General features: G+C 40.4%; 1 protein-coding gene across 1 annotated transcript in view; it reads right to left on the reverse strand.

Annotated features, from left to right (window-relative positions):
* rnf13 (ring finger protein 13) overlaps window positions 1-21,086 on the reverse strand; it is a 34,862-nt gene that overhangs the window by 13,212 nt on the left and 564 nt on the right. The window contains exons 2-4 of the mRNA XM_069152901.1: window positions 17,369-17,653; window positions 17,003-17,083; window positions 6,102-6,224 (exon numbers count right to left, since the gene is read on the reverse strand). Of these exons, the coding sequence (XP_069009002.1) occupies window positions 6,102-6,224; window positions 17,003-17,083; window positions 17,369-17,482 (318 nt within the window). The 5' untranslated portion in view covers window positions 17,483-17,653. The remainder of the gene's footprint in view (window positions 1-6,101; window positions 6,225-17,002; window positions 17,084-17,368; window positions 17,654-21,086) is intronic.

Genomic DNA, 21,086 nt, shown 5'->3' on the forward strand with positions numbered 1-21,086 from the left:
AGGACATTATGTCTCAGTGTATATAGACCTGCTGTCTGTGCGTCTGTGTGTATGTGTGTGTGTGTGTCTGTGTGTATGTGTGTGTATGTGTGTGTATGTGTGTGTGTGTGTGTGTGTGTGTGCGTTATTAGAGGGCAGCAGGGGAATGGACATACGGTCTGCAAAAATTTGGCAAAAAAGGAAAAAGAGGCACAAGGGGGTGTTCATGGGAGGGAGAGGGAAGGAAAAGGGTATAAAGTTTCCTGCCCCCTCCCCCCTTCTCTCCATCCCCCCTACTCCCCCTCCTTCAAGAAAGGTCAGAAAGGTCAACAACAGGGCGCTCCCCCACCACCTCAAAGGATCCCAGAGTACAGGAAGTACAAACCCTCACTCTCTGGAGATTTATTTTCAAAAAAAGAGCAGGCTTAGAGGAATGCTTTCCTCTAGCTCTCACACACACACACACACACACACACACACACACACACACACACACACACACACACACACACACACACACACACACACAAAGAAGAGGCCTATTTAACATCCCTTCACTTGATCCCCTTCACCACTCCCCATCTCAAACACTCTCAACATTCAACCTTCTCTCTGTCATGTCTTATCGCAGTGCATACACACACACACACACTCACACTCTAGTGTGCATTCTCCCTCTTACACACACACACACACACACACACACACACACACACACACACACACTCACACACTACTGGGGGAGGTGCTAACACTTGACTGAGGGTTAAGTGGGTGAGTGTCTTTTTTATTGCCCATTACGGCCACGGATCCATTAGAAGTGTATGCTGTTGCTCACTGGATGCTCACGACTAAAGGTAATAGCTGCTGTTGGCTGTAGAAGGACAGAAAGAGACGGAGGGCGTTAGGACGAAACACTGAGCATGTTGGGGGTGACACCCCTACACTACACACACACACACACACACACACACACACACACACACACACACACACACACACACACAGAGACAGACACACACAGACAGACGAGTCAAGATGGAATCTATTATTCCTTTGTTTCCCTGCAGCTTCTGGAGGGAACTGAGCCCGGCTAAGCGGGAGGGAGGGGGAAGTGTTTGTGTGCGAATGTGTGCAAGGGAGAGAGGGAGGGATGCAAGGTAGACAGCTGCATGCTTTGCGACAATGTGCTTGTGTGTGCGATGGGCAGGGAGAGAGAAAGAGAGGCAACATCCAGGATAAGAAGAGCAAGAAGCAAGAAAAACAACTGGGACAGTGATGGAGAGACAAAGACTGCCAAGGGGAGAGAGGTGTGTGTGTGTGTGTGTGTGTGTGTGTGTGTGTGTGTGTGTGTGTGTGTGTGTGTGTGTGTGTGTAAATGAATAAGGAAGAGAAAGAGCGAGCAACCTCTGTGTGTGTGTGTGTGTGTGTGTGTGTGTGTGTGTGTGTGTGTGTTTTTAGATATGAGCAATTATTGAGGCAGAGGCTGGAGGTCAGGCCTCACGGATCGACTGAGAAAGAGAGAGTCAGGTAAGATGGAGGGAAAAGAGATTGAATGGGAGATAAAGAAACAAAGAAGCACACAGAAAGATGGAGAGTCACTCTCCATCAGGGTAAGGTCTCCAGATTTCTGTCATATTCTGGTAATCATTTTTTAAAACTGAGCCATATTTACTAGTTGTAGCCATCATCATTACAATTGCTGATGAGAAGCTGAAATATACTGTAAGCTGTAGGAGGGCTACATGTGACAGGTTGAGTCCGTCCTGCTGCCAGTTTATCTGAATGGCTACTGCAACAACACAAAACAAAAATTCCCCTGCAGGGCAAAAAGGAATTTTCCATAGACGACAACAATAAATAAACATCTGTAGATCTGCTAAAAGGCTGCTGCTCACAGCAAGTGGGCTACCTATAGTTTCACGTTTCCTAATCAGATATATTTATGGGATTTTGTCCTTATTTTGATCGTAACCGCAACAACACTGATAGGAAATGCAGCAAGACAGAGAGATGGAACAAAAGTCTCTGGTCAGATTGAAACGCCGGTCATGTGCTTATAAATATCGCAATATTTTTGACCAAAGACCTCCATAACGATATTGTAACTATAATGCAGATACGACTATTGGTGCTTTCAAATAATGTTTACACCAAGAGATTTTTTTATAAATATTGTAGATAGGTCAGTAAAGCAAATAATAGAGCAATCTGGTAAATTCAGAAAATGACATCACTTTACTGTGATGCGGCCTTTAAAACCAGGAAAAAACAGCAATTATGCCACATCGCAACATTTCGATATCCAAAATCTAAGACTGTGACTATTCTCATATAATGAATCACGATATGATGAAATATTGATATTCTGCCCAAACCAAGGTTGCTGTGGTTATATCACATGCACCAGCGTATTGAGTTACATGACATCAGCAATAGTTCACCAATAGTTTTCAAGTCAATCCTGGTCCAATTCAACTGAGACAAGAATGATGTGTTAACTTCAGTGCACACACACTGAGAATGGACTTTACAGTGACGTAAGAGACGTGCAGTGTCCTGTAGGTGAATTTTAGAAATAAAATATATTTGCATGTTTACATATTTCTTTTTATTTGGAAAACCAAATCAGACACAAATTCTAAAACCATGTGTGGAGGGGCTTCGTAAGCTCGATCTGCTGCTGCTGCCTCAGCTGGAAGAAAATTGGTTGCCTAACAACAACTGACTTGCAATCACCCATCTCATAAGAGCAGATGGTACGAAGAGCGATACAAAAATGATCAGACCATATTTACTTATGACAGCACATCCAAAATATGTCAAATAAACACAGAGACAGAGGATAAGAAGAAGTTGGAGGACGAACACAATCGTCCTCTTTACGACAGGAACAAACATGGCTTAAGGGAAACATTCATTTCACTTAGATTAGAAGCATCTGGGACTCATTGAGCAGCTCCAAAATAAAGACAAATGCCCATACTGATGTGTCAGTCAAACTAGCTGCCAAAAAAGTTGATTTTCACCATGTGATGATGACAAAAAGAAAACCAACTTTACATGTTCGGCATATTTACTTGACAGCCAACGAAAACAACTAATCAATTTGATCCGAGTGTCAAAGTCAAACCGAGTGTCAAAGTCAAACCGGCGCTGGTGAAGTGAGAAATACACTCTAATGTTAAATACACAACTGGAAGAACAAATCCTGCAAGGTTGCACTCAAAACAAAAACACAGGCCAGCAACAAGAACACCAGTGTAAAATTGAACAAGTCTAAACTGCCTCTTTGAGGGTTTCAGGGGGTTAAATGGCAAATATGACCCAGATCACAGTGTGCCTGATGCATGTATTGCATGTGTCTGTCTGAAATGCAGCTATGTGGAGGTGGAGTCTGGTTAAACTCCAGCCCAGGGAACACCTCACTGCCCTGTCTGTCCACATGTTTCTGAGTGATGCAGTAAGACCTTATATGGTCATATGGCTGCTCCACAGTTACAATAGAGAATGAAAAAAATGAGCAACAGAGGGAGAGACTGACTGAGAGAGAGAGAGAGAGAAAGAGAGAGAGAGAGAGAGAGAGAGAGAGAGAGAGAGAGAGAGAGAGAAAGAGAGAGAGAGAGAGAGAGAGAGAGAGAGAGAGAGAGAGAGAGAGAGAGAGAGAGAGAGCAGGACAGAAAACAAAACAGATTGAAAAAGCAGCAAAAACAGGAAATGTGAGAGTGAATAAAAATGGGAGCAAACCAGAGAGTAAAAAGAGAGAGGCAGGGGGAGGGAAATGGTAAGATTAAGAAAGAAAGAGTGAGAAGAGGTGGAAAGATGCAGAGAGAGAGATTCCAAGAGGCCGCATGCTTTCCTCTCCTTCACCACATTACTCATCCCGGCTCTTGCTCTCTTAATCCTGCCTCTTTCTTCTCCCCCATCTACCTCACTCCCTCTTTCTCCTTCCTACTCTTTCCCCTGTGGTACTCTCAAGCCATGAGCAACAGGAGGTAAAGGGTGTATACGATTTAGAATTAATGACTGACTGAATGGTGTTTCCTACAAATGGACATTTTGTGTTTCCTTTAGAGCAAAAGTGGTCAAAAAACAAACAAAGAAAAACTGAAAGAACTCGACCTTTGACACAAATCAGTGTGAGTCAGCAGAGGCTGCTGTATTAAAAATTAAAAAAAATACACCAAAAATTAAAATTCACTTGCTGCCAACTTTATTGCCAAATTTATCAACTGCTCAAATCCTAATTTGGGGGAACAGAGTGGAACCTTACTGTGCTCATTACTGTCAAATCTGGAAAAGATTCAGGATGTCTGCTGGTCATAAAAAAGGTCTGCACAGTAAATTTTGTAACAGATAATGTATCGTCAAGCTCTCAGAAGTCCCTAATAGGAAAAGCTCATGTTTAAGCTTCGTAGTTTGTTGCCATCTTAAAAGCAACAATCTCTAACTTTTGCAGAATGCTTGTAACAGCGGCCTCTGTGGCCACAAGTGGTAACTACAAAATTGTGCTGCATTAAATTCTCCTTCACAACTGCACGTACAGGAGGGGATGAACCAAGTAGCAACAACTCTTAAGAGGACTTATACCATCTGGGCTTACTGTACTTCCAGTAAGAAAGAAATAAGACCTTGAAACAAGTCTGTAGGAGTGACAGCGAAGGCCAAGACGTGCCCCTCCCATGCTGGGTTTAAATTCTCCATCAGCCACAGTGTCCACAGGCTGCTGAGGAGGGGGAACTATGTGGAGCGTGTCAGTGCCGAAGCTCCAGTGTATGACGCCGCATTGCTGGAGTATCACACCGTGACCACTTGCTGCTGGCCGCTCATGAACACGAGCTGCTCAACAAGTCGCCGCTAGTAAATAGTGCACGTTTCACCGGGGATGTGACTGACTCAGCAAAGTTACGTAGTGCGAGAACAAGCATTAGGTGTGGTCATGAAAGACCACACCTAATCTCCCTATTAGAAGTCACTGTACTGTCAAAATGACTTTGAATATGTTGTTTTGAAGTAAAAAAAAGAAAAAAAGTTAAATATTGCTGCTTTAAAATCAATTTTATGAGACAAAATTTACAAAGGCAGTTAAACTGCTGTATGCAAATTACCAAATGATGTCACATGCTTTCTTTATTGCCTTTTAACCAGTTCAACCAAGCTCACATCCTGGGTACATTTATTGTGACTTTGCATAGGTTGGCTATAGTACATTTTTACCTGAGATTAAAAGCTTTGACTTTGACTTTTTATTTGCATTGAAAATTGACAAGCAAGTTTTATAGATACAAATTTGAAACCCCTCCAGTTCTCCTTCATCAATCTCTGGCAAACATCTACCTCTTTCTCACTGGTGTTGAACGTGGATACACACACACACACACACACACACACACACACACACACACACACACACACACACACACACACACACACACACACACACACACGCTTCACTAGATGTAGAGAGGGATGTAGATCAGGGATGTAGAGACGGATGTAGATCTGGGATGTAGATCTGCTTTCTCCCTCTTTCACCTTCTTCATTGACTTATTAGGGCAAGCAGAGTTTTTCATTTTCATAAGTCCAACGTCATGAACAAAATAAAAGAGAGGCAGTAGAATGGGAAATGTGCTCATGCAGGAAATGTGTTTAGGGAAATGGCTACTTCCTGTTTTCCTGCCCCAACAAGCTGATCTAAGAGCTTCAGTAAAAAGAAACACCACCTGCTGACATTAATGCACTGTGACGTAATACACAGTGCATCGTACCTCACACACCGTTATAGTGCTGAACAAATTGTGTTGGTGATTACCTCCAGGTGTTGCCGGGTATTAAATCTGCATTCAGTTTCCAATAAACTGCGCTCAACAAGAACTGGAAGCGTGTTGTTTATTCATAGTACAAACGATGCTGCACGGACAGTTGTTTTGGTCAGTCAGTTAAAACTGGATATGTTTAGGTGGTCACATTTATATAGAGAAATGAAACAGGGATGTTTACATTAAATGTAGAGAGTAAATGTATGGAGTCGATTAAGGGTGTGGTCTGATTTAGAAATCAGGAGGACCTCCATCTCTTGACAAGGACTACATGCGCCAAACAACCAGTGTAAACACGGTACCTTGATGTCAAAGTTGCAGTCAAAGCGCTTGATGAGGACGATGAAGGCGCCCGTCAGGTTGTCCCTCGGAGGGGGTTCGATGGGCTGGCATGCATTTTCTGGCCGAGCACCAATCAGGAAGCCCTGTGGGGATGACATCGACGGACACGGTGAGAGAGAGACATGACATATATCCAAAATGAAAACTTCATTCCTTGAGGAGTTAAACGAGTTATTTTTCAAACACAGATGTCCATTATTCATTGTAAACTTTTCTATAAGAATCGGCCTTTCGTTGTCAAACAAACTTCCCTTTAACATGAAGGATCATCTGTATTCCAGGAAACTCATGAGTGAAACTGTTATGTTTGTCAGACCAAATAAACAAACATCCAATCATAACTATTAAATTGCTGATAAAACAATCATTCTATCTCACATTGTTTAGTTTCGCTTTTTGTCCCGTCAGACCATCTGTGCTCCAATGCTTATAAATAAGAAGCTACACCGAAACTGTTCGAGGTTTTGCTTAAGGGCCCTTAGCTACTATTGTCATCGTTAAATCGGTTTTATATTGTTATACGGCAGGCAAATCGCTTACCAAAAGTCATTTTTAAACTCAAAATACATCACCGTGTCATAAATAACAGTGGCATGTAGCTACAGGACAAGTAATGAGCACTCATGAAGATGATCTTTCTGTAAGCAAATCCTTTCAAAGATATGATAATGCTGGTTTCCCAAAGTCTAATCGGCAACATCTTTGTTTAACCTTCCAGCTCTCAGATTAGCAGCATCACAACCACAGATGAAAAACAAAAAAACTAGGAAACAGTTGCAACCATCCGAGATGTAACTCTGGCAAAACAAACTTAATTTAACATGGTAATGCAGGCATAATGAACACAAGACTTTTCCCTTGACTGTATAATGTTACTGACATATACAGTATAATTGTATGTGTATTATAGTCAACTACATTTCAGCGATGATGTTTGCCTTGAAAAACTCTGCCACTTGTATTTCCCATCCTCCTTTCTCTCTCTCTCTCTCTCTCTGCTGCTTCCTGTCCCATTTCCAACAACAGCTTTGAAGTGACTGATGAGAAGGAGATAGAGAGAAGAGAGAGGAAGGCTGACTGTGACAAAGGGAAAAAGAGCAAAGGCATAGACAGCAAAAGATACAAATATGAAGGATATGAAGAAATATGATGAGAAATGGATACTAGAAAAAAAAAAACTGAATGGAGGAAGACAAAAATCGAAAAAAGACAAAGAGAGACGAAGCAAAGAACCAGAGCAGAAATTATGAAAGGAAAACAATCAAGATAAGAGGAGGGTGTGACCTGATGGTATAAGACATTTCAAAACCTCTGCCACTCTTATGCAAGTGTAACTAACACCACTGTGTCAGAGCCAGGGCGGTAGACAGGAAGTGTGGACTGCTGTGGGACTCTGGGACTCTGGGACTCTTTCATCTCTCTCTCTCTCTCTCAGAAAGCCACTGCTAAAAAAAAAAAAAAAAAACCTCAGCCTAATATATCAAGGAGAGTCAGCACTTTCTCTCACACACACACATAAGGTCAGTGTCAGCCAGCAGCAAAGTGATTTCCTGCGATTATATGATTATATCTTACCGGCTTGCCACACTGAAGTGACTCCGAAACAGCAGCTGAGCTACATATGGAAATGACCACTGTGACAAAATCACATTTACTAACAAATTTGTCGCACTGAACTGCAGCAGGGTGACGAAACTGCTGACTAAACGCACTGTCTGGCAGTTTGACATGAATGCACTCGGCATATGAAAGGGCAGATTCAGGGACGAGGGAAATCTTTGGAATTTCACATCACACACGGGGAACGTGAGGAATCCCCCGCTTGCCCTCGACACCATCACCTCTGGGTGCCTCCGGTGCAGCCCAGCCTTGCTGCTAAATGACATCACTGTGCCACTGCCTCACATTCCTCCGCCTGACTTTTTAAACCAGTGACAAGAGCGCCCTCTGTTGGGTAAAAAATAAAACATCTTAAAAAAAATAAATAAAAAAAAATAATAACCTTCCAGCACTGCAGGATGCAGAGACAAGAGCAGGCTGAGGAACAGGAAATAACTGGGGAAGGAGGAGGGATCGGAAAACAGACTGAGAGGAAACAAAAATTCTGTCAGTCCGAGGATTTCGCATTTAAAACCACAAGACCCGACTGATATCACCTTAAATCTGAGATGTCAGATTCCAACCAAAAATCTGAGTCTTTTTGTGGAACAATATGAATTTTTTTAGTCACCCTGTAATGCACATTCACTGGGGTTTTGAGACCACAAAGAAAAAAATGCCCTTGTGAGTGCTGCGAGTACAACACGTTCAGAGAAAAGCCTAAATTGGCTTGTATCGTCCTGGGTATGAGGTATATGAGGACAAAGAACAAATTATTATGTTCAATACATCAATACATTAATCTCCCTAAGAATGGCTAAATTGTTGGAAAATAATGTCCCATTATTGCATTGAGGCCAAGGCGTAAAACTTCAGGGAAACACCCAGTGAAAACAAATGATTCATTAAGCATGAGACGTCGGAGGGTATCTCAGTTCACACATTCAGTCGCATCCATATGCACAATTAAACAGCGGTGAGTGTCAGAGAGACTGCGGCACTGTCAAATATGACATTTAGTAGCTCAAATTCATCAAAAGAGCCTGACAATATGATCCTGATGGTGAAAACCCAAGGCCAGAGGTGGAAGGACAGTAAATTGACTCAATCAGCTATTAACAAAGTATTTGTCTTACTATATTACAAAATAAATGTTTTGCTTGAGTTCACATTTTGAGACAAAGTTCAAGTCTGAAATAATTACTCCAGTTTTGAGGTATGATCACCAACCTTTAGTCTTGACAGCTTAAAATCGAGACACATTTTCTCACATTTGAGACTAAAGTTGGCTGGCTTTTGTTGCCTGTTAGCCTGAGTGGGTTGTAACCGAGCAGCCCGGTGAATTAGCTATCAGCTCAAAGCTTACAGAAAAACACACGGTAATCCATAAATCCAAAGAAAAGCCACATTAAAACACCCCTATCTGCTTCTTTTATGTCTTATGGTGCTGCCAAGTGTATCACTTAAAATGTAAATGTAGCCTGTTTCTGGAGCCGGTTTCTTCAAAGTTAAAGTAAAATTAACATTTAAGAGAATCAGTGTTAAATATGATTTAAAAAAAAAAAAAAAAAAAAGCAAGTCAAGCAGCAAATATGCTTTCATTTTTGTTAGTTCTACTCACTGGACATCAACCAACAACAGAGCATGCTGAAATAGTGCCGAGAAACTTTGGGATTTCCTGCTGTTGCACAATTTAAGAGGAACTAAAAGGTTTCTCTGATGAACTTTTGCAATTTATTGCACAGTGATTACACTTAATCCTGTCAGTGAAAATCTGGCTCGTATGGCTTGTTTGCAGCTTGGCTCTAGGTTGAGATAAGAGAGAAACAAAGGAATTAATAACTTATTCTGTCTTGACTGGGGTTTGCTGTAAACAGATTAAAGCAGCTGTGTGACTCGCACTCAGATTCCGTGATGTTCAGATTCCCCACTTGAACCTGCCGAAGCAACTTCAAAACCCCCGAACTCGTGTATGACCACAACAGGAAACAGGTGAAGCTAACGAAATCACTTTCAAACATGCAAATAGACGCTACATGTTATCTCTATACCTTGCACTGTTTACCATTACGTTACTATTTACTGCAGTGAGTAGCGGTGGTGTGGCTCTGACACTTGACCATCTTACTGAGGCTTATCCCGTATGCAGACTGGACAGGAATGCCAGTGAAATGGGGTGGCTGCAGCGTAAAGGGAAAAAAAAAAAAACAACAACTTTGTTTTTCTGGGTCACATTCAGCTGAGAAAATGTGGGAAAGGGAACGATAAACCTGACAAGCCCCTCAACAGAACTAGAGAGAGAATAAAGCCGCCAATAACACTGTTTTATCAATGCAAAGGGCCACCTTACAGTTTCCAGGAACTACCTCTTAATCCGTGCTATCAAAGTAAAAGTGCTCATAGTTGTGTATATATATATTATATCCTAGTGACCCTAAAGTGGGGGTGAAAAATTGGCAGTCAGAGATGAGCGAGATGTGATATTGTTTAAATACAATGATGATATTACACATTTCCTCTCCAGAAAGACAGTCATAGTGTTGTTCACACAAAAAGTGCCACCGACAGTTAAGAAAGTACAGACCAAGCAAGAGAAGTACAATTCCTGGCTCCTCTCTCATCTCCACATAGCCGGCCAATCTCAGCACAAACTCGATGTGAATGTTGGATTGTAGGTTGTGGAAAGTTACAGTCAGACAGGCCTCCCTCAGTCGATGTCAGGATGGTGTGGGGGAAGCTCGTTCTGAAGCTATTCAGAAAACCCTTCCTCCTTACAAGCAGTTCGAAAGCATTATCAAGGCTGCTTCAATCATCGCAGCACTGACAGGACTTCCAACGCTCTGCTGTAGAACAGCTATGATTATCTCATTATCGTACATTTACCATAACCAGGCACAAGATAAATGACTCATGCAGTGCTTCATCTCCGTGACGAACCCTCGATGAAACTGAGAAAATCCTTCACACGTTCCTGTCAGTGTGAACGTTTCACCTTTTTCCTTTTGATACAACAGACGCACATTTAAGCAAACAATTGGCTTGATCATTTTCTGAAGCCAACAAGTTTAACAAAGTTTTTGCAGCCTTGGCCTGGAGCGAAAGAACAGTGACAAGGCTCCATCTGTTGGAAAGCAAGAGCCTCGCTGTATAGTCTAACAGATGCACTCCAACTGTCCCAAGTCCAAAATATTTTAATTTAATTTAATGTACTGACAGACAACCCTTTTTACATGTATACATCACATTACAATGATGTAAAACTTTTTTTGTTAATCGTTTAAATGTTTTAGAAATGATATTTGCCAGCGCTTTACCACTTGCGGTGACGTCACTTCATGTCGTACACGGCACAACGCTAACGTTAGCTCGACACAATCGGATTCAGACACGGTGACTTTAGCAAGTGGAATTTCTAAATGGCAGCAAGGTCCAAAAAAAACCTTGAGAGGAAAGTGACGAGTCAGCAGTTCAACTGCACAGTGGCCCCACTTCTCGCAAATGTTTGCTTTGATTTTGAAACAGTAGCCTTATTTGTTATAATTTAAAGCTTTCGGGGGCTGTTGCATCGTTAAATATGTGAGAAATTGGTACTTGGGAAAATTGTCACCACTTATAAAGCACTTTTAGAGTTCTCAAGGTGTTTTACAGTTTGCCTCCCATTCTCTCACACACACACACACACACACACACACACACACACACACACACACACACACACACACACACACACACACACACACACACACACACTAAGGTCACACACACACTAAGGTCACACACTGTCATCGGGTTCAGTGTCTTGCCCAAGGACACTTCAGCATGTGGACGGGAGAGCTGAGGGATCAATCCGCCAGCCTTATGATTAGTGGGAAACCCGCTCCACCAGCTGAGTCACAGCTGCCAGGAGTTGTAAATGGTCTGAGAGGTTTCGGAAACTGGTCTAAAGCAAAATAGAGGTGGTTCTGAAAGTGTAGGTCAGACTTTCCAAGCTTTTTAAGTTATATTTGAATTCGTTTGGGCGTGGAGGGCCATTCTCATCGTGCGATGACATGGTCTGTCTGGCCTGGGTCCATTTGCTGATGGAGCTCCATGAATGAGAAAAGAACACCTATGAGACAACCTTTCCCTGAAATGAATTGAATTTGTCAATTTTGTGACAATTTAATTGGCTCAAAATTAGTGAATGTAATTGGTCTGAACGTCATAGCGACCACTGTCACCTCTACATGTATGGCAAAACGCAATTCAGTAGCGAACTCAACATAAAGTCTACCTCCTCATTTCAGTCATTGGGAATGAGAGCTTTTATTAAATGTGGCTGCCAGGGTCATGACATAAAAATGTTAATCCATCTAAGATCTGCACATGATTATCGTGTGCAGCGGATGTTGGATCCTCAGACAGCTCTCACTGAGCAATAAGCAGGGTACACTCAGAGTACACCAAAGTCTATTAAACATCAGAAAAGTGTCCATCACAATATCTCTCGTGAGAGAGGACAATGAGAGTCCAAAACAATGTCTAAAAATGTTTCGTTTTTCACCCAACAGTCCGAAAACCCAAAATATGCTGTAATTTCCGACCAATAATAGCAGCAAATTCTCGCATTTAAGCACAAGCAAATTTCTAGGTCATTTATTCTTACATAAATTACTATTACAAAAACAATAGACAATTAATTTAGTCTCTTAACAGACTCATCATTGTATGATTATCTATGTACATTATCTATGGTATGCAGCCTCCTCGTGTGTAGCATCGCATTGGGTCAAGACAAGATGTCACATGGGAAGAGTGTTTCCTTACTTTACAGATAAACAAAACCTACAAAGCTCTTCAGTTAAATGCTTTTATCTGGAGCACAATTAGAAGAAATAACTGTGGATGTGTCTGTGCAAAGTTTATCATTTGTAATCATTCTGCTCCCTCTACACAAGTAACAAAGGAAGTTAGTCAGAATTATTTAGAAGATGTAAAAAAACAAGGTTGTAGAAGCTTTAACTTTATATTTTGTCACTTGTGGAAAGGCATAAACACAGAAATTAGGCTTAAAAAAAGATATATATATATTTTTACACAGTTTTATTTAGACATATTTTACAGGGTAAAATTATGGGTCCTCTTCAACTGTTGCTGCACTATCCAAACCGCAAAACTTTCCAAAGGCAACTCGTGTGTCTCCTCTCAGACTGAGTCCACAGATCACACTATAATTGTGGAAATGAAAGTGGGTGCATTCAGGGGAGTGGCTTGCCAAGAACTTTACTGTGAAAAGGGAACAGAGTTATATCAAGTTGGGTATTGATTTTTGGTCAGAGTCTATCGTAAAAAAAGGCCAGCATAAGATGTCAAAGTGCTAAATCTTTACATGTGTCTGCAACAATATTAAAAAAAAAAAAAAAAAAAAAAAAAAATATATATACATATATATATATATATATATTTACCATTTAGCAAGTGTAAAACAGTACAGCACATAGTTTTTCCTCTGATGTTTCTCTTCTTCTTAAAAATACTTTTGTGACACTGCATTTTATGAGAAAAACTAACTTTTTCTCCAAAAACATGTTTGGTAGTTGCAGTTATTTCACACAGGCATTTGGCACCTAAAGCATACATAAAAAATAATAATAATAATAATTTCAATTGTTATAAACATGGAAAATGTATGTGTCAAATAAAAATAACACTATTCTAAATATTTATTTTTGTGAATGCAACATATCTGGATTCATTTTAGTTTACATTTCCAGTTAAATAAGTTTGACATTGCCTAATTCATCTACAAACAATACTTATTCTCAGCATCCATCCTATTCAATCTGATATTAACCAGAACACATCAAATAAAACCTGTTCTGTGTCTTCCAGTCTACGACACACGGTGTAACTTTTATACGGACAAGATCTGTAATGCTGCATATTAACGCCACCTTGATCTCCAACATCAAACCAGTGAAATGAGCACGTGTGAGAAATAACTGTTGCGTACTGGGTGGATACTGTACAGGCATGCAGTGGTCTCGCTTTGAGACTCTGAAGCAACTGTAAACAGCCCATGTTGAGCAAATGGAAACAGGGAAGGCTCTGTTTGTAGCCTCCTTCCCTGAGGGGGAATCCTCCGGAGACCAACAGCCTTGTGCTGCCTCGTGATACCAGAGGTTTTTCTAGGCTTTCTACAGCTGCAGCTCTGCTACAGTTTAACTTACGATGTGAAGAAACGTCAACAAATTCTCAATAGACATTGCAAGTGAATAGTCTACACATTAACAAACAACTTCACAGCTACTTAATAAATCTCTTTTGGTTGAAAAACCTTTGGGTTATTTATATAACCTCGGTTCTCTGGATAGTGTGAATAAGCGGCTCACTTTAGGGAATGCCAAGGAATGCTATGAAAGAGAAGAGTTTTTGTAAGGCGTGCCCCCTTCCTTACTGTAAATGCATTTATGAAACAATGGCACAAATATTATGTATCAACACGGTGTGATAAATGAGGTCAGTCATGTTTACCACTGAATTTACTACAACAATTTACAGGGTCAGTTTTACTATAAACACCAGGTGTACTGCCGGAGTATTAAAAAGGAAGCATGTGGAACGAAATACAAAAATTATATAACCGTTGTTCTACAGTCATAACATTAGACAAGGGGGCGAATCTAGGTTTGATTCAAAGGCAATGGGACATCTTTTAGTTTCTTGAAGACATTTCAAGTCTCATTCAAAAGGCTACATCCCGGCCATGGATTGTTTAGGACACAATAGTGTTAGCACTGTGACGTTAACGATCCACAGGATGGCCAGGTGGGTCCCACATGTGACCTACATGACTTTGAAGGTGTTAACGGCTCAAGTTAAAACCTGGAACTCCCCTCCAGTCTACCAGAACTAAAGAAGCCTTTCGATTGACAGGTGAAACGTCTTCAGGTACCTAAAAGAAGTCCAGTTGCCTTAAGATAAAACCAAGCTTGATCACGACCTCGATGACTGACGGATTATAGTGACTGTAATTTCACAACCAAACAACTATTTGGTGTGTAAACTAAGGAAATGAGAAATGATCTTCTATTGCAGCCTTAATCTGCGATAATGTATCTGATAATGTGGCCATATTTTACAGTAAAATGCAACTTAATACAGCTGCTGCATGAGACAGCTCGCAGCTAAACTCACCCAGACAGATACAGATGTAGATTTAGGCAGTGACTATAAGGGTAACTTTGAGAGGCCTTCAGTGACTAAAGCATTCGGCCTCTTTGCCTCAGTTGGACAGGAGGAGGGAGAGCAGTGGTAACAAAATAAATAATAATTATATAATTATATCAACGATAAGATCAAGAGATCGGATGTGAAGACTAATAATCTTGCACACATATACAGAGCAACATGACTGTGTCATACTCCCTACTGTTTAGCTGGAATCAGGTGACACATTACCCACAAACCTGCCTGTGCAGTGACCTACAGGCATAAACATGTGTACATATATTTGTATATTTGTATCAGTGAGTATGTGACAGAGTTGATGTATTTTCCACAGTAGTTAAAAGGAGCATACCAACCTTTCTGGCATCAACAAACACAACCCATATTTATATTTTTAAATGAAAGAGTTGGACATTTTTTCTCTCATCAGTGGTGAACATGAACCTCTTTTACTGCCAACTGTGTACGAGTGTGGTCTCAGTGCAAGGTAATCCAAGAGTGTTTTTTTTTTATGTCAGGAATAACATGGTTACCTCCACAATGACTGGTCAGCAGAAAGATTACTTTAATTATTACTTAACACACCTACAAACACGTAGGTCATTTCAACAACAAATTCCACCTCCAAAGAAAAAACAATTCAAATATAAGCAACAAAAAACATGTCGGAGTCACAAAACACTACTGCAAAAATAAGAACAGACCAACTGTAAAACTGGTACTGTTAAAATCATCCATTCAGTTTGTAGGTGGATTTCTGAGATTGTAAATCCCAAACTTATCCCGATACCAAGAACAGGGAAGTCCATCAATGAATGTTTGTTCTCTGAACAATGTCTGCACTTTGGATGTTTTATGTCTCTATAAATCTCCTGTGATCAGTGATCCTGTCTTTTATTAAGAGCTCAGTTTCAGCAATATATCTGTTATTGTACAAACAGCTGATCATGTATATCATATATTTTGTTTTACAAGTAATGAAGCTGTTTATACACTTGGTGTGCCACCTGCCACTGGATGAATGGGAAACAGGAAAACTTGTGTTCCCCTTTAGAGCATTCACACTTCATGGGGTGAGATACTGCGGCTTTAAATCCTAAAATATGACAGTGTCACAACGCATGTGATGTTGCCAAAATTATGCTGCGAGACAGTCAGAATGGTGTAGCGATGCTAAACATGGCAGCCTCACATTCAGATATTATCAATGGCCAAATATAAAGTACTTAACTTGCACACAAACACTAACACAAAACAAGACACAAAGCTATCAGCTAGCTCCTGTGAGCAAGAAAATCTTTGTACATCAACAATAACAACAACAAGCGAGCTCTTCACTGTGGGAAACACCACAATGAGCAGCTTAGATAGCAGACATGAATCATCCCTTGTGCCCGTGAGCTTTGTGGATGAACCGGGTTACCCGGTGCAGGCTGGCATACAGAAACCTCACAACAGCACACGCTACTACGACCCACAACACAGAGCAGCAACGTTTCAGAGCAGTTTCACAACGCATGTTTTAAAGTGACGGAGCTTCATTGAGGTCCAACTGAAGAGTAATGTGGATACTTTTTGCAGTGGATTGGCAGTGTGTGATTTTTTTTTCTGTGTTACTACACATATATGCACTTATGCAAATTATTAGTTTGACTTAATACTTTTACTTTGAAGCTCCATCATCCTCTCAGGCTTTGCCATTTGTCACTTTTATGTTTCTAGCTGATAATACTTTGAAATTGGCCCCGATAGCCACTGTTTTCACGAAATTTACTAACGCTTTAAAAGCATCCTAAAAGTTTAAAAAAGTTTCAAATATAGTTCTTGTTCATAAACCGACATGCATTTCTGATTAAGCTCTGATTAGAAAGGTAAAAAAAAGATGTTGTTTTGTTCAGTTTCTAGTACATTCAGCAATATAACACCCACTTGCTCTGTTTTGTATGTATTTATGGTTAATCTTTCATTTTCAGTGGATCTGTATCATGAAAATGTGCCAGTAAACAACCAACCCAGAACTCATAAAAGCAACCCATGACCGTCTTGCACTCACCTTCAGTCCATCGCTGGGCAGCCGGTAGCCGAACCGTGCGGGCAGGTCGTCAAAGTTCTCAGTCTTGTTGTCAAATGAGTACTGAAAAATGGGAAAATTAAATTACCTGTGGTTCACTGATGCAGAAACAAGACAAACTGGAGTTTCTACATGTGACTGTTGACCTTTGACAAAAACTCCAAAACACAACATACAGGCCTGAGATACCTTTTACATTCCTACCATTTCTAACCCGTTTCCAAAAAAAGTACCACGGACATCCCATAGAAGGGTTTTCTCAGTGGGGGTGTGACTGTGGCACTGTCATATTAGAGTGGTATGTTTCTACGCATAGTTCTGCGTGTATTTGTGAGAAGAATCACTCACAGCAGCGATGTCCGCCTCCACAGGCAGCAGGTTGAGGAAGGCGAAGAGCTGAACGGTGAAGATGGTGTAAATCTGTGTGGCCGACAACATCAGCATTCCCAGGGACAGCAGCATCCTGGCATCACGTTACGACCCCCAGCTGCTATGCCACTCACTCATAAACATACAAAAGCATAAACACACACACTTACACACACACACACACACACACACTCACTCACACACACACCCACACACCCACAGGCCTGCGGTGGAGCCCCTATAGAAGGACTTTTGTGGTCACACCTGGAAAGAAAACGGAGTTTATGTATATAAAGCCTTTACGCCATTTTTCCCAAAGGCTAAACAACTAAATACTGTTTTATGTAAGAAGTGATATATAAGAAGACGTATGAGCTCATTGTTTAGTAAATGCTGAATCGTAATTTTAACCTCTTGCGAGAGCAGGCTGGCGCACACATGGTGTCTGTTTTAGAGACATTGTCATTGCTTGCTTCTTCCACAGTGGGACATGAGGTCCAGAGGAGTTACAACACGGCAACCTTAAAGTTTTAATGCTGATTGGGCGTCTGTCATTGTTGCCATTTTAAAAGAAAAAAAAGGTTCCTCAAGCAAAACACAGCATTCAGCACAGTTTCTCTGACTGCTTATTACTATTGTTTTAGACGTTTGACTCTTGCTGATTCCTGGTGCAGTATAATGTCCAAGCCTCGGTCTCGCCCAGCCCTGCATCTAGCCTTACCCTTATCTCACGTCCCTTGTGAGGAGTGCGAAGGTGTAATTTTGTACGATTTCAGTTTTCAGAAAACATTTGGTGAACGCAGGCATCCATCATTTCGATACTAAATTCAATCTTCTGCAAAGATTGTCAAAGCGGAGCTGATTGGCTAATGTGAAAGCAGCACACACTTAAATGTTTGTCACTTTTGCCACCTCCCTACTGTTTATTTTCATTCTTCTTATTTGAATACATTACAGACAACCTAGGTAGGTAGTCACTCTGTATTCAGGGCATTTCTCTCTCCTGGATGCTGCTTTTCACTAGTCGTACTTTTTCATTTAAAGGAAATACCCGTCCATATAAAATTATACTTTTTAGAGAAAGCACAAAGCACAAAGAATAGAGATAAGTAAGTACATTTTTATTAGATTACCGTTGTGCCTCAGTGTCAGGACTATCTTGCTGCTCTGTTCCTGTGAGACTTTATGTTCTTAGCTGCCTAGTTGCTTCACAAAGACATAAAGTGAGCTGCACACCAAACATCACAGCATGAGGGGCTCACAGAGCTCACAGAGTGAAAGGCCTTATGTGATCTGATCAGGAGAAACCAACAGCTACAGGTTTGCTGGGTTGCAGTCAGAGCGGGGAGGTAGTATTTAAGGAGTGCATGGATAGTTATGTGCATTTGACAGAAACTGAAGAATGTTTTCTAATTTGATGAACATATCGTGGGTGTGTGAGGAAGTAGGCGGTTTATCTGGGTATTAGACCACTGCTGAAGTAAACTTTTTTTTTTTATTATGTCGTCTGCTCACTATCAACAGATTGTTTCATTGTTACTCTGGTTGATAGCATTATTTTCCAGTGCAATGGAAAAGTGTCTAGTTTACTTAAGAGTTACTTATAGTACTGTAGCAGTGATGCTTGTATCATAGTAGCGTGTGCTCTCAATACTCACCCTAAACATCTGCAACATGTTAGATTACTTTTGGAAAATTATTTCCAGACAAACGTGATTGTTTCTTAAGCAGCGCATCCAAGTAACCTATAAGACTCTCACTGTTACATTGTTGCCTCAAACTAAACAAGTTTCAGTAAATATCTTTTAAAAATACAAAAGTAACCTCAATATGTAATTGTTCATTGTCACATAAAAAATAAAAATAAAAAAAATCAGCTTTACAGCCAAAATAAATATTTAAAAAATGCATTCGCATAATAGTTACTAATCAAATCAACATGTCCAAAATGGATAATTCTACAAATATATCTTTAAACGGCAGATAAAACAAGAAAATCTATCTCCATTCGTGGAATCACACCTGCTTTATACCTCCAATCTGTACAATTCACTTTGAAAGCACTCTGGTTCAATGCTAAGCCCTAATCACATCTGTGTAAAACAGGACAGAAGCTTCATTACGTAACTTTCCCTCCCTAATGTCCTGATAATGCTGAGGCTGCTGCTGTTGGTCTGACAGACTGAGAACCTCCGGTACAGCTGCTGCTTTCAGAGGGCGTAGACCGATTTCCTCAGTCAGATCTGAACATAGACGTACATCACAGACATGTGCTACTTTCTGGAATTTCTCTTCAGCTCTTCATAGTTCTTTAAGTAACTGGTGGCAGCCATCAAGCTATAATTTTAGGTTTTCGGAAAAAAATATATCGTCTTGTGTTCACAGTGAGGTCAAACTTTAATCAATTTATTCCATTCATTCTCCTGTACAAAGACGCCAAGTCTCAGCAAAATTAATATTATAATATCTAACCGTATCCCAATCAAATTAACCAAGGAAATGATTTGAGTCTTGTTTATTCAATGATCAATAAAAGACAACACAGAATATTTGTGATGGGTGATATGGATTAAATATTCAAAGTACATATTATTTTAGATAGTCATGATTATTGCAATTTTCTGACAAATGAATTAAGTAAGGTGTCTGTTTTGAGGGAGAATTAAATATCTGTCAAATCAAGGAACTTCACACTATTTGATGCAGCTTGAAAGCAATCTTGCTCAGCGGTTTAAAATATGACCACGAGAGCTACCGCAGCATTAACAGTCTCCGACGGCTGACGAATTTCTGTTATGTGCAGTTCTTATCGACACGTTGGCCACCTTTAAAGTGTATTTTCAAAAACTGTCAAGAGTCAGAGCGTTTCAAAAAAAGAGTTGAGAGGATTATAAATGTTACACGTATTGTTTCAAATGACCCGCAGGGTGTTTATTCTCAATGAAAACAGTAGTTCACAATTATGAATTACGTGAAAATTCTACCATGCACGATTACCATTGGTATTGGGCAATAAAGGCCGATAAAAATCACGCCTTAATGATGCCATGTATCAGGCGTGAGGGTGTGTACGCATGATGTCATCACAACTCTTACACCGAGCATGGAAGAGAGGGGGGCAACAATATTTCTGAAGTATGGAGTTGTTGTTGTTTTTTTAAGTATCCGAAACAGATATAAAAGTTACTATTTGCAAGAGCGAGATCCAAGCCTGAAGAGGCAGGAGGAAATGTGCTTGACAGAAAATGTAACTATGAGTAATTATTGCTCATTTTACATCAGTTGAAGCAGTTTTCTTATTCTGCACGGTGACTGTGCACATTTTAAAAAGTACTGGCTGCATCTGCCAGTGGACCATCACGATAAGAGCAGGCATAATAATATGTTAATTCCACCGCAGACGAGATTTGATGTTCTCTCCAATTAAGTTAAAAAAAAAAAAAGGGCCTGTAGCCTAAAGAAATGGAAAATATCAGCATTTCGGATATCTGTACAAAAACCTAATATCCTATGTCCCTAAAATTCTTTAAATCCTTAAAACATCAGAAGCACTAAACATGGCAGAAGATGGATTTTCTTCTTCTTCTTTTATTTCCCAGAATAACAGCAAAGATAAAAGAGGGAAGCGAAAGCAACATCGTTCATAACAGCAGTGAGCAGATGATGACTAAACATCAAATGACAGTAATCAGGTTGT

Source organism: Embiotoca jacksoni, unplaced genomic scaffold (assembly GCF_022577435.1).
Source record: "Embiotoca jacksoni isolate LCO1_2020_lvr unplaced genomic scaffold, fEmbJac1.0.p SCAF_19, whole genome shotgun sequence".
Lineage (NCBI taxonomy): Eukaryota > Metazoa > Chordata > Actinopteri > Embiotocidae > Embiotoca > Embiotoca jacksoni.